The 13,795-nt window shown below is 41.9% G+C and overlaps 1 protein-coding gene across 4 annotated transcripts in view; it reads right to left on the bottom strand.

Annotated features, from left to right (window-relative positions):
* Positions 1-867: 867 nt before the first annotated feature.
* Positions 868-13,795, bottom strand: part of ASIC1 (acid sensing ion channel subunit 1) — a 235,953-nt gene continuing 223,025 nt past the window's right edge. For 2 of the 4 annotated variants that reach the window (XM_087886932.1, XM_034412422.3), the window contains exons 4-10: positions 13,593-13,743; positions 7,070-7,126; positions 6,801-6,954; positions 4,777-4,868; positions 4,443-4,522; positions 3,980-4,084; positions 868-2,381 (exon numbers count right to left, since the gene is read on the bottom strand). In XM_087886932.1, the coding sequence (XP_087743058.1) occupies positions 2,277-2,381; positions 3,980-4,084; positions 4,443-4,522; positions 4,777-4,868; positions 6,801-6,954; positions 7,070-7,126; positions 13,593-13,743 (744 nt within the window). In that variant the 3' untranslated portion in view covers positions 868-2,276. The remainder of the gene's footprint in view (positions 2,382-3,979; positions 4,085-4,442; positions 4,523-4,776; positions 4,869-6,800; positions 6,955-7,069; positions 7,127-13,592; positions 13,744-13,795) is intronic. The other 2 variants (XM_034412423.3, XM_034412421.3) reach the window with 1 other exon arrangement.

Here is a 13,795-nt window from a genome sequence, read left to right as displayed (position 1 = left end):
GCATCAGTACATCAGTACAGATGATCCCAGATAATCCAGGCTTTTCTGATTTTTTTAAAAAAAAGATTTCTCCCCAAACTTAGCCTGTCCGGATTCCAGTGGGTGTTTATCACAGTTTGGACAGCTCTGTTGATTTGGGCTCCTTGGAGAGTGGCTGAATTAACAGTGGAGAAAAAAATATATTAACCACATCGCTACCAGAAGCAAATTTTAAAGGTTACGGTGAGGAAGACACTGCTGTTTCTGATTCTCATTCTTATCAAACTATAGCCTATTATAAAATTCCAAAAGGCTTTTCACCAGGATGGCTTGGAATACAGTAAGTGGAACACTTACAAGACAAGGTCATGTCAGTTCATTTTTGGAGAAGCAAATGTTAGACAACCCTTCACTGATGGTGATGTCAGTCTCTTGAGTAGGCTGTGTGGCCTACCATCACAGGACCACACACCCAGGCTCTTCTTAATATGGATTGAAATGGTGGCTATTCGGGAATTGGGGTGGGGAGGGGGAGGGAAATCAAACCTCCATTCTGCTCTGCCTTTCTCAGGTGGAGAAGTATCAGGCACTATGGACAGGTTGTATAGGAGACTTAAGACAAAAGCAATTGCTACAAAAAAGGGAACTCATGCCACCCTCCCTGACCCATGGCTTTACTGGAATGCCCACCATCATTCCCAGCCTGCAAATGCTCCTTCCCAATGCAAACCATTCATCTTGGCTTGAGGGTATCAGGGCTAAATGGCTGAAACACTAACTAGTTGACTGTGGCTGGGTTGTAATAGTGAGTGTTATAAAATAGGACTTTGAAGTTTCTTTAGGAGAAAACAGGGAGTCTGACTTGAAAATATATTCCAGAGAAACATCTTCCCATAACTGTTCTTTTATTTTGCCGGTATGCTGATGATGCATAATAAAGAAATGCCTTGCATCATTTGTATGCATTTTGTCTGGAGACCCTCTGTGTATGTCTCAGAGTGGCGTCTTAATCCTTACCTACGAAATCTTGGCTGACGGTGATAAGGGACTATTTCTGCCCTTAAAAACTAAAGGACAATGTCGTTTCCACCGTGTACTAAAACAAGCTACTCTTATCATTGCCCTAAAAGTCCCTTCTGTTTTTTCTTGCTAAAGCGAGCGCTAAGCTTCTGCCAGCCAAAGTAATGTTGGCACGTTATTTCTGCCTGCAAGGAATACCCTAGATGTTGCCCTGGTACCATGGGAAATAAAGAAGGAAGCTCAAATCAAGAGACAGGTGCATTGCTTTCTTCTCCTATTAGCAGCTACAGACCCTGAACCATGACTTCTTTGGAAACAATCTCTTTTGTACATTATGGAGAATTCCTGCGAAATGGCAGACTTGTCTCTGAACCTCACTACTTAAGAATTGTCACATCTTTCCTAATAACATGCACAGAAGGGGCCCAGGCAGCTCATCATGCGAACGTTGTAACCTTTGGAACAGCTTTGCTACCTGCCTTTCTCATGGGAGGACTGGGATGATGGATGGAATAGGCAAGGGCTCAAAGAAGAGCAGAGTCCAGGCCAGGTCAAATGAGAAGCTGCCAGTTGGATGAGATGAGCAGATGACGGCACATCCTATGGAAGTGGCTCTCTCAGTTCAGTTGCAGTCTTGCTCCAGTGAAGGCTATGACTGTTGGCCTCCCCACAGTGCACAGTTAGAAGGGAGAAGGGAAGAGAACTGAAGCAGCACTTCCTTTTGATAGATAAGTAGCCTCTACAAACAGAATGCCACAGAAACAGTCTGGGTCTATCTGTTCCTGTAGGTTCTTCTTGGCATTCGGATTAAAAGAGAGAGAGAGGGGGGGGGCTTTGCACACAATGACCACTGCCACACAAGGCTTGCTGTGGGTAGGGAGCATGACAGATACAGAAGGAGAGACACACAGTTAAGACTTCAGTGTTTGTGGACCGGAGAAGGCTGTGCCCTCACCTCCATTGGATACTGCGGGGGGGGGGGGGGGTTCTTCCAGCAGCACTTCCGTTACGTTTAAAGTTCAAGGGCGTCATTGGAATGAGCAGAAACTGGAGTGGATCTGGCAGCTGAGCCTCACCTCTGTCCAGCTGGCTCCATGTGCGTATCGCTGCATTGGCCTGGGGCGGATGGATGAGGAGAGGCTGGATTCTGCTGCCTCCCCAGTAGTCTGAGATAGAGGCCCTGCAAAAGGTTGGCAGGTCCACGGGCTGGGCTGGGCCAAAGCTGCTCAGCATGGCCCCTTCCCTTTGGTAGTGTTAGTTGTACATCCAGTTGTCAGTTAACAGGTAAAATCCTCAAAAGTTCCTCGGGCTGGGTGGTGAGGTAGGATGTTGGCTGCGTATGTCATGCCTGCTGGATGGCCTCGGATATTCTCACATGGATTCTGGAAAGGTGGAGAGGAAAAGCAAAAAGGAACATAAACAGAATGGACATGAAAGTAGCATGGTAAACAAGAAACATTGATAAATGGGACCCTAGGTCCAGGATTTGTGGGTTCAAGAGACTCAGTGCCATGGAGGAGGAGATGGTTTAGGAATTGAAAAAAAAAACCAGCTAAACTTCTGGAACGTAATCAGACTCGGAATAAAGGGCATCTCCCAAGGTAGTCCTCATCATCTGTCATAGAAGACTTCGAGAGACTGGTCTTGTTTCATTAAAGTAGCCCAAGAAGATATGATACTTTGCTGCAGATAGCTTCCTGTCTCTACTAACGCTTCTACATGAACTAGGAATCATATCACTGCCCCCTAATTGGACTTTTTTTGCACCACTTGGCCCAATTCATTGGATACTGGTGCTGGTCATGATGACAAGATGGCAGGACGAAAGGGTTTTTACATCATAGTTAGAAATCTGATATTGCAAGTAGACTTCAACTCTTGCAGTGCACATTATAGGAGAAGTTGTGGTAGTCCATTCTTAGAGGAGGCTAATGTAAATTTCCATGAACAATATGAGTAGCCTGCCTCAAATTTTATAGATAAAGGTAATAAAGGCTTTGGATACTTGTATAGCAGTGTCACTAAGAGGGGTGGTGGTGCAGTGGTTAGAATGCAGTATTGCAGGTCAACTCTGCCCACTGCCAGGAGTTCAAGTCTGACTGGCTCAAGGTTGATTCAGCCCTCCCTCCTTCCGAGGTCAGTAAAATCAGGACCCAGACTGTTGGGCACAATAGGCTGACTCTGTAAACCTCTTAGAGAGGGCTGTAAAGCACTGTGAAGCAGTATATAAGTCTGATATTGCTAGTACTATCTTGTAGGACCCAGGAAATTTGCCTTCTTGGTAGCTGCATTCCTCCTGAGGTCCACATGGCTCCAACTCTCTTGAGACTGTAAAGCTGTAACAATCTGGCTTTTCTGTCATGCCCTGGGATAGCAACACAGCTAGAATACAACCTCCTAAACTGTTGCATTTTTGACATGCTATACCTAAAGACAGATTTGTCCTGCCAAAAATAAATATGTGCTAAATGAAGTAAAGAAAATGGTTGTTGCTAGGTTTCAAAGTGATTGAGTAAAAAGTTAAGGGGCTGAATAGATAATGATGGGGAGAAATCCTTAGCCATGGTAAGCCACCACAAAGCAGCATGGACAGGTGTAGAGTAGCTGAATTGATAATTGAGCTTTTAAATGGCTTCTGCTCATTTACCGAATTTATTTGTAAGATTGTTTACCTTGAAATTTAAGGACCTAGCAAAGTTAACCTAATATTTAATTAATATTGTAGATATAAATAAATAGAATTGGATTCCTTATTGTATGGTATTATGAGAAGTGTAATTCTACCAGAGGGCAATAGTGATGGTCAGGATAGCTAATACAGAAATCTCAACTGCTTCACTAAACTGTAGATTCTTTATTGGTTGAGAGAGTTTGGCACAATTAAAATGATACAAACTCCGCGATCCTCGAGAGTGTAGCCAGGCCATCCACTTGGCAGAGGACAAGGGAATGTACTACATTATGAGGTGTAGACACTTACATGGCGCTTCACATCATCCAGGCTCAGGGCAACACCCTTGTCACTGTTGTTCCCTTTGTGTTTCTTCTCACACTTGTCACGGCGACAGAGGTGGAACTTAATAACCTAGAGATTGAACAAGAGGAAAGGTTCATCATTGGGAACTATTAATTGGGATTACTGACACAGTATGTCAGTGAATAAAATTCCATATGACTGAGCTGTAACATAATTACCACATTGAAATGAGCTTTAGGTGACTCCTACATAGAAGTCAAATTCTGAAAATGGTGTATTTCAGTGGAATGTGATGAATTACTTTCCTATTGACTCAGTTTATTGCTAAAACTTAAAACTTTTTTCTTAATTGAAGAGAACTAAAAGTTTGTTTCAGAACTGAATTACAACATATGTTTACTGGATACCTCCTTATAAGCCATACGTTGTGTTCCTTTCCCTCATGTTAACAGTGACCAAAACTCACCTCATAGGCATAGTCAAAAAGCTCAAGCACAGTCAGTAAACTGGCCCCAATAAACAGTCCCATCTGTCCCCCAATGTCACCTGCATGGGAGAGACAGGAAGACGCATGTCAGGTCTTTAGATGCATCCCAATCCCAATCTTGGCATGTTTCTTAAGTGGAATAACTTCCATCTCTGGGTAATCCCCAATTATGCCAACCCACATTGAAGGGAAAGGGGGAACATGGGAGATTTTACATTACATTGAAGTCAGCCCCAAAGGTCACCCCTGTCCTGGAAGTCTGGCATTTACAGGATCTGCTCCAACTGGCAGTCAGAAAAAAAAATGATCTCACCCAGCAGTCCAGCTACTTCATATGCTTTCTTCTGCTCAATAGTTTCATAGTTCAAAGCCTCAAAGAAAATGTCCAGAACGAGGATGTTCTCCCTGCATAAGATGAAGGGAAGTAAAAGGGATCCAAACTTTAAAATCTGTCCACCAAAGAATTCTGTAAGTAGACCCTATGCTGATGTTTGGAATTTTGGCTAATGACCAACTCGGCAAAACAAGCACCCATAGTTGTAGAAGTGAGAACAGATACACACACTCACATGTCTACACCTAAAGAGACAAATGATGGTTGCAGCTGTTTGTGGAATCATCACAGGATATGTGGAACATTTCCTCAGAAGAACAGAATTGGCTCCAGAAGAGATGGGAGACCTATCTGTCTTTCTTTGTTTCTATCAGTTTGTCCATCGATTGATCGATCCATCGATCGATCCATCATTTCTCTCTCTCAGCTATCTATCATCTATCATCTGTCTGTCTATTTGTCTATCTGTCTATCTAATCTTTTATCTATTAAATTTATTTGCCGCACATCTCACTGCTCTGGGCAGATTACAACATTAAAAAAAAATAAAACCATGACAAATATTACTAATAACAATAAAATGCAATTATATGTAAGGATGGTGATTCTGGGCAGCGTACAACATTAAAACACTAAAACCATGAGAAATATTATTAATAACAATAAAAACGCTATTACTAATTAAAGATGGGGAGGGAGGGGGGCAAGGTGTGCAGGAGAGGGGATCTTATATTGGTCCATCAACCACCTCCAGTGTGATGCTTCCCCTCGGGGGCCCCAAGTCATCTGGCAGAACCGGGTTTTCAGTCTTTTGTGGAAGGCTGGGAGGGTGAGAGCATATCTAACTTTGGGGGACAAGATGTTCCAAAGGGCAGGAGCCACAGCAGAGAAGGCTCTTCTGGACCCTTCCAGCCAGAATTCCTTAACCAATGGGGTTTGCAGCATGCCCCCTCTGCCAGCATGGGTGAGTCGGGCCTAGTCCTATTGGGATGAGGCAGTTCCTCGTATAACCTGAACCCATGCCATGCAGGCTTCAAAGGTGATCACCGACACCTTGAATTGCACCTGGAAGCAGACTGACCATCAGTGCAGCTCACAGAATAGTTGCATAATATGGCTCACTCTTAAGAGCTCTGGAGATTGCCCACGCCACCACACTCTACACTAGTTGTAGCTTCTGAATGCTCTTCAAGGGTAGCCCCATGTAGAGTGCATTGCAGTAGTCCAAGTGTGAGATGATCAGAGTTTGAACGATTGAGCACAGGGACTCCTGATCCCGGAAGGGGTGCAACTGGACACAATGTGAGTACTCAAATGCCTGGGTTCACCAACTGGGAAAGGAAGAAATGTTCTCCTGGAGTGCTTCCACTTGCTAAGAGAATTGTTTTTAATAGGAAGGAAGAGCCAAATGGTGCCTTCTTCAATGCATGGCTCTTTCCTCATCTGCTTCTTTCCAAAGCTGTCTCTCGGTTCTAAATCTCTGGGTTATCTCTGACAATACCTACAGCTTTGCCCTGATGGTGGATGCTGCTGTCTTTTTAGTTTCTGTTTTGGCCAGTTAGTGAGGGACAGGAAGGGGAAGTGCAGAAAAAGGGTACTGTATTTTTCGGAGGATAAGATGCAGCTTAGTTTTTGGGGAAGAAAATAGGAAAAAAAAATCTGCCTACCAGGTATTCATCTGGTTAGCATCCTTAGTCTAGTCAGCTTCAGCACATTAGTTTGCTGTTTTTTTATCCCCTGCTTGGGGATAAAGGACAACTTCTAAGGTACAGCTGAGAGGAAGCAGCAATGAGAAAAGCAGGCAAAGCACGGGGAGATCACTCCGCTAGCGCCTCGTTAGGGCTGAAAAAAAGCTTTGAAAAAGCTACACTCGGAGTATAAGACGCACCCAAATTTTCAGCCTCTTTTTGGGGGGGGGGGGAAGGTGCGTCTTATACTCTGAAAAATACGATAATAGATGGGTTGGATGCAAGGGCAAAACTCAGCCAGGAAAAGAAACTCACCCAATGTACTGTTCACTCTTGTTGTATTTCTTGGCCAAGTACTTGGCTGAGGCCTTGCTGGGGATCTTCACCATGGACAGCTCTTTACCGTAGCGTGTGACGTTGCAAGGCATCTCACATACACAATAATCATTGTCTCGCTCCACCAAGAAGTCTGGAGACCCCAAAGGAAAGGAAGAGTCACAATGATTTTGAATAACAAAATACCAAATGCACTTCATAACATCTCATTTTAAGAGACTTGAGAGGTGATGTCTATTGGTCCTTACCAAGGGCTGGATCTGCACATTCTTTGTACTGTTCGGGGGTGCAATACGGAGCATCACCTGCAAAAGAACATAAAGTGATGTTATGCTTTAATGCGAGCAGCTATTAACCGTCAAGCATGCAGATGGTGATCGCGTGACCGCAGGACTCTGCAACAGTTGCAAAGTGCAGAAATCTCGATCACATGACTGCCAGAGGAATTGTGACAGTCCTAAGTACAAGGGCTGGTCGTAAAGTTGCTTTTTCAGCACCATCGTAACTTTCAACCATCACCAAACGGTGCGATTATTAAGCGAGGTCTACCTGTAGTGATATTATTCCTGTTTCCTATATTCTAGATATGGGGGGTGCAGGGGGGGGGACCCAAGCAGAAGAAAATATAATTTTAGTGCTATCCATCCTCATGCTTTAAAAAGGGAAAATATTTTCCTTCTTAAGGATTGTATTCTAATACTAGATGCCCTACCTAAAATAATCCAGGGAAAGCTTTAGAGCAGGGGTGTCAGACTCAAGGTCCATGATTTGAATCCAGCCCATAGGGTGCTTAGATCTGGCCCGCGGAGCTGCCATGGAAAAAGCAAAGGACTGGTCCATGGTGCCTCTGCCAGTGAAAACAGAGCTCCGGAGGGCCACGTTGGCATAGCATCTGGGCTACCACAGATGCCCCTGACATGAGTGATGTCGAGCTGGCCATGCCCATCCCAGCCACCTGAAACAGTGGTGAAATCCAATTTTTTTTTTACTACCGGTTCTGTGGATGTGGCTTGGTGGGAGTGGCTGGAGAAGGATACTGCAAAATCCCCATTCCCACCCCACTCTGAGGCCAGCCAGAGGTGGTATTTGCTGGTTGTCCGGACTGCTCAAAATTTCTGCTACCGGTTCTCCAGAATCTGTCAAAACCTGCTGGATTTCACCCCTGAACATAACCCTGATGCGGCCCTCAATGAAATCGAGTTTGACACCCCTGCTTTAGAGCTTAATTGCTCTGATTATAGAAACTGGTCCTCAATTTTTCTATAGAGAGCAAATATTGTGTTAATACATTGTGCAAACAAAGTATCCAATTAAAAATGGTACACTTAATGAAGATATTGCCATTGGCTTTATTTTCTTTGCATTTTAAGGCAACCTCATTAGTCAGAACCTACACTGAAGCTGAACACAGTGTCGCATTATGCAAGCAAAATTGAATTCAAACCCCTGCATTAATCCATGTCTTGTTTATCATCTATCCTAAATAATGATACTATATCAATTTCTAATCAGGTTTGATCTGTAATCTGAAAAATACTCATCCCCCATTTTCTCATCATTTGTCTGTGCTATTCTGCCTACTCTTCCCTAGGAGATGGAGCTGATTAAAAGAATTAACTCACTTCCTTGTTAGGATTATGCTAATTACATATCTGGAAGAGGTATTCTGATTAACAAGAAAGACTCTTTACAGGTGAAGGTGAAGTGGTTGAAAGAGCCCTGGCATCTGTTATAGCATGCCTTAGAACTAGAAAACGGGAGTGGCTCAATTAGGGGAAGTCATAATTAGAGATGAACCATATAATAAGAAGCACTTTTAAAGAATATTTTCAGCAACTGTAAAACATCTTACTTCCATTGCTTTGGGGCAATTTTGGTAATTACTTTGAAAATAAATGAAAATATTCATGTATTGACAAAGTTGCACCCTCATTCTAAGGGTAGTTTATTGCGCCACTGTGATACTTCTAAGAGCTATTTAAGTATATAGCATAGACCACATAGACTAGATATTATCATATAAATTAGCATATTCTTCTGGGAGAGCAGTGGTGGAAATTGTGGTGGATTACCTGGAAACCAGTCGTTTGGAAAAAGCTAACCCGTGTAATGAGCCTTGATAGTACAGTGGCTTAGTGCACCCTGTCATTAACACAGCTGCCTGCAATTTCTGCTGGTTCGAATCTCTCCAAGGCTCAAGGTTGACTCAGCCTTCCATCCTTTCTAAGGTAGGTGAAATGAGGACCCAGTTTGTGGGGGCAATAAGCTGACTTTGTATAAAAATATACAAAAGAATGAAGGCTATTGCTTAACGCATTGTAAGCCGCCCTGAGTCTCCGGAGAAGGGCGGCATATAAATCTAATTAAAATAAAAATAAATAAAAATAAATAAATAATGAGAGCATTTATTTCAGCTTTTCTTAAGAATGCTCATATGACTCTGGCATTTTTTCCCCATTTACAGGTGGTTTAATTTGAGCTTAATTATGTCATCATGCACCAAATTGGACTGTTTATTAGATGTTGTGAAATCAGCTATATGATGCTGATTTGCCAGCTTTTCTCGTATGAAGAAGGCAATGTAGTAAAATGGCTTAGAAGCAGCCGCAGAAAATTGTTTCATATTTTTTTGTATATTGCCCTTGGTTCCTATAAGAGGAAAGGTGGTATATATATATATATATCATCATCACCATCATAAACATCTAAAGAATTGAAAACCTACAACGGTTAATTCCACAGCTGAATATATTATGCAGATTAACATACTTCTGCTGACTACCAATTCTGACTGGCTCAAGGTTGACTCAGCCTTCCATCCTTCCGAGGTCGGTAAAGTGAGGACCTAGATTGTTGGGGGCAATATGCTGACGCTGTAAACTGCCTAGAGAGGGCTGTAAACCCACTGTGGTATATAAGTCTGAGTGCTATTGCTATATGGCACATTCTTATATTGGTTCATCTAGTGCAATATTGTTTTCGATTGCAACAGTAATCCTACTGCTGCTACCTGAAACTTTTTAAACTGGAGGCCCAGTTGATGATTGGGCAGTGCTATGGCTAGAAGTTAAGATGCTGGGCTTATCAGTTGGAAAGCCGACAGCTCAGGTTCGAGACCTGAGAATCATGCAACGGGATGAGCACCTGTCAGCCTCTATGATGCTTACTTGCTGTAGGCTGCCATAGTAACGGGAGGGGGGAGGTATGAGTATTTGGAAGGGGGAAAGTGTGCTGGTGGAGATGTCTCATAGAAGGGAGGAATATTCTCACCGTCTTCAGCGCAGCTGAAGGGAGTGCTGATAGCCAGTCAAAGTCAACCGTTCTGGCATACCAGATAGATGGCACCATCTGTAATTGCACCTCACATGACACCTTGGGGAGTTGGGGATTGGACATTCAGCTAGGGTCCTTGGGGGAGGGATTTTGGAATACTTTCAATATGTAATTTGCCTAGTTCCTGCCCACCTAGTAGTTTGAAAGTATACAAATGTGAGTCGATAAATAGGCACTACTTCGGTGGGGAGGAACTACTGCTCGGTGACATCATGCTGGCCACAAAATGCAGAAACATTTTTGGACTGTCAGTGGCCTTGAAATGGAGATGAGCACCACCCCCTATAGTCGGCAACGGCTAGCAGAGTAAAATCCACAGGGACTCCTTTTTTCCCAGGTGAGGAACTGGGATCTTCTTTTTTTTTTTTTTTTTTTTTTATTAAAAAGTTTTATAAGAAATACAGTTTTCTCCCCCCCACCCTTCCCCTTCCCCACATAAATTATACATTTTCTTATACATAAGAGATCCTCCATATACATGTTTCCCTTAAAGAAAGCATTAAAATAAAACATTTTAATTATATTCGGAGTTGCTCTTCTCCTTCTTCCCTCATTCCACAACAAACCTTCTCCTCCTCCTTTCTTTCCCATCCCTCCCTCCTCTTCCCTCCTCCCTCTTCTCCCACCTCATCCTACTTCCTTTCCCTTTCCCCCACTTCTCTCTTCTTTTCCCCCTTCTCGCCTTCACTCCTACTCCTGTCCCCTTCCCTTCCCTTCCTCCTCTCCTTTCTTTCATTCCTCTCCCTCCCTCTCCTCTTCCTACCCCCTCCTCCTCTCTCCTTTCTAACTTCTTTGCTGTGAAATATTTTCCTCCTTTAGTATCTGAGCAACTCCTATATCCTAGAATACACTTTCTTATGCTAAAACATTTATCTATTCATCACTTCCCCCCCTCCCTTATCCCCTCTCCCCACCACACCCCTGACTTCCCAGAGCAAAAACAGGGTATAGCGTCTGACAAACATATGCTAAAATAAACTAACAAATTATAAAATTCAAAACTCCCACATGTTCTTTAACTCCCTTTGCTCCAATTCAACAACCTCCCTTTTATAAATTCTCAATACCAATTAAATTAAATTCATTCTTCCAACTTATATAGAAAAAAAAAAGAAAAAAAAAACCTTTTTCTTAATGCATAATCCGATACTTTAGCAGTCTTACAAACAATAAAAATCATGAATAAATTCCATTTCTATACCAGAAAAAAAAAAAAATTCCCAACTTAAAATCTTACACATTTTAGCTCATATATCTTTTAAAATAATATAATCTAATGTTAAGCATTAAAATCTCTTAATTCCTTTAAAACACTTATTTACCAAATATAAATTTCAGAATCTATAGAAAGGTATCTTTCATTTTTTCAATTAACCGTCTTAATACCTCTAACTTTTTAAAAGAACAACCCTTAACTATCCAAAACTAATTATCAGTTTACAATAAAATTCTGAGTTTAAGCGATCCTCTTCGCTTCAAAGAGTTAGACATCCTAAAAGCTTATACAATTTATCTCATATATCTTGTAGAATAATATAACCTTATGTTAAACATTTTAAAAATCTTATAATACCATTAAAACACATATTTGCCCGTTGCCAATTTCAAAGTCCACAGGAGAATATCTTTCTTAATCTTCTGTTCTTCATTTCTTTTTGTATTTTTTCCAATCCTCTTTTTTAATAAATTCTTTCAACAATCCCCCCAGTTTTATTTTGGAAACTTTTAAAATGGTGATTTGAGGTTGATGTTTCTGAAAGGCTCGCTCTCTTCTTGAAGTCAGATTTTCTAACTTAGAATCCTCATCTCGTCTTTTCTGGTTTGTATAATCGTTCAATCCATTTCTTCTTTGTCCATATAGCCAAAATTTGTTGCCATAAAGATTGTCAGCTTGCAATAAAGAAACCATTTGTTGCTTTTCTATCATTGGAATGGAAACGACCAACAAAACCTTTGTTTCAGCTGTACCAGCCAATCTCTTAATCCTGTCCATTTCCTGATCTTCCAAAGACAAATTCTTCTGAATAATTTCCTGCTTATAATTTCCCAAGCTATTTTTTGAAAAAGCCCTTTCAATTGTATTCAGCAGGGCTGAAGTAAAAAAGTCTAAAAGTTCTTGAAAAACCTGGACAGTCACGGCTTGGGAATTTGCTGATTCAGTCCTGTTGTCAGCCATATTTCAGCTACTTTGTATTTATCCAGCTATCAGGACAACAATTCAACTTTTTTCCACACAGTATAAAGACCAGATTTTAATTAAAATCAGAACCAAATTCTTTTCCTGGCCGCTTCCATTTAAAACTTTTTCTTTCTCTTAGGGCGTAATCCAGTAGTTGTAAAGTGTTAACAAGCCTTAACGAGCACTTCCCCTGGTAGTTTCTGGGATCTTCTACTACACTATAAAACTTGTGCTTTTATGACTCCGTCTGATTCTCATTTCCTGCTTGCTTATTAAACTGAAACAGTTGACATGGTTGGAATTCTGGAATGTGGTGTTTGCTGGGTGTTTGAGAGTTGGCACTAGCTCTCTCTGCTTCAGTCTGCAAGAGGAGCTGTCCAGCACTATCAGCAGTCAGCTGACGTGGTGAAGAATTGGACTGAAGCTGGGCAGACAATTATTAGCCTATGCAGAGTTTCAGCACAGCATCTGGTTGAGATGTACTGGTATCTCGTAATGCGACTACACTTAACTGTCAATATTCATTTCCCATCCCCCATCCCCACCTCATGCTTCAAACTGAATCTTAACTTCAAGGGGCTGAACCTTTTTTATTACTATTTTGAATATAGAGTAGTGATTCTGGAGAATACAAAACTGGGGGAGAAATCCAACTGAGGAACATTAGATTTTTGGTTCTGCAGATCCTTTGCATTTATTACAGCCATGCAGTTGTCCTCTGTATTCCTGATTCATTCTGGAGACCACTTTAGAGGAGATATCTAATCCAGTTTCATCTTTGGGTTCTGCAGGCATTAACATAGGCAACCTGTTGTTACACAAGTAAATGTGGCATGCTAGCCCACCATTTAGCAATAGCAATAGCACTTAGACTTATATACCACTTCATAGTGCTTTACAGCTCTCTCTAAGAGCTTTACAGAGCCAGCATATTTCCCCCAACAATCTGGGTCCTCATTTTACCGACTTTGGAAGGATGGAAGGCTGACTCAACCTTGAGCCTGGTAAGATTTGATCTGCCAAACTGCTGGCAGCTGGTGATCAGCAGAAGTAGCCTGCAGTACTGCACTCTAACCACTGCGCCACCGCAGCTCTTAGATTTAAATATCAAAATAGTGAGCATATTCCAGAGTATATCCCATAAACCAGCCCTTCATCTTGCAAAGGACTCAATAAGAAGATGATTTTTTTTAAAAAAAATTGCAACGGTTATGGACTCTGGTCCTTAGCTTCCCTTCAGAACTGTCCTTCCTTCTTACCAGGCATATGCACCATACGACAGTTGCAGTTCTCCACCAAGTAGCGGGTTTCACAATCTATGCGGCAAGCAGTGATGCTATAGGTGTCATAGAATTCAGACTCCACTGTCACTGACTTGCAGTCACCCCAAGGTGGGGGAAGGTAGATAAGCTGAGCAACAGAGAATAGAATGAGAAGGTCAATATCTCCTTAATCTTTCCTA

This window comes from Pantherophis guttatus, chromosome 2 (assembly GCF_059756535.1).
Source record: "Pantherophis guttatus breed Tessera chromosome 2, ASM5975653v1, whole genome shotgun sequence".
Taxonomy (NCBI): domain Eukaryota; kingdom Metazoa; phylum Chordata; class Lepidosauria; order Squamata; family Colubridae; genus Pantherophis; species Pantherophis guttatus.
Note: the sequence above shows the minus strand (reverse complement) of the source record. Positions and strands in the feature narration are given on the sequence as shown.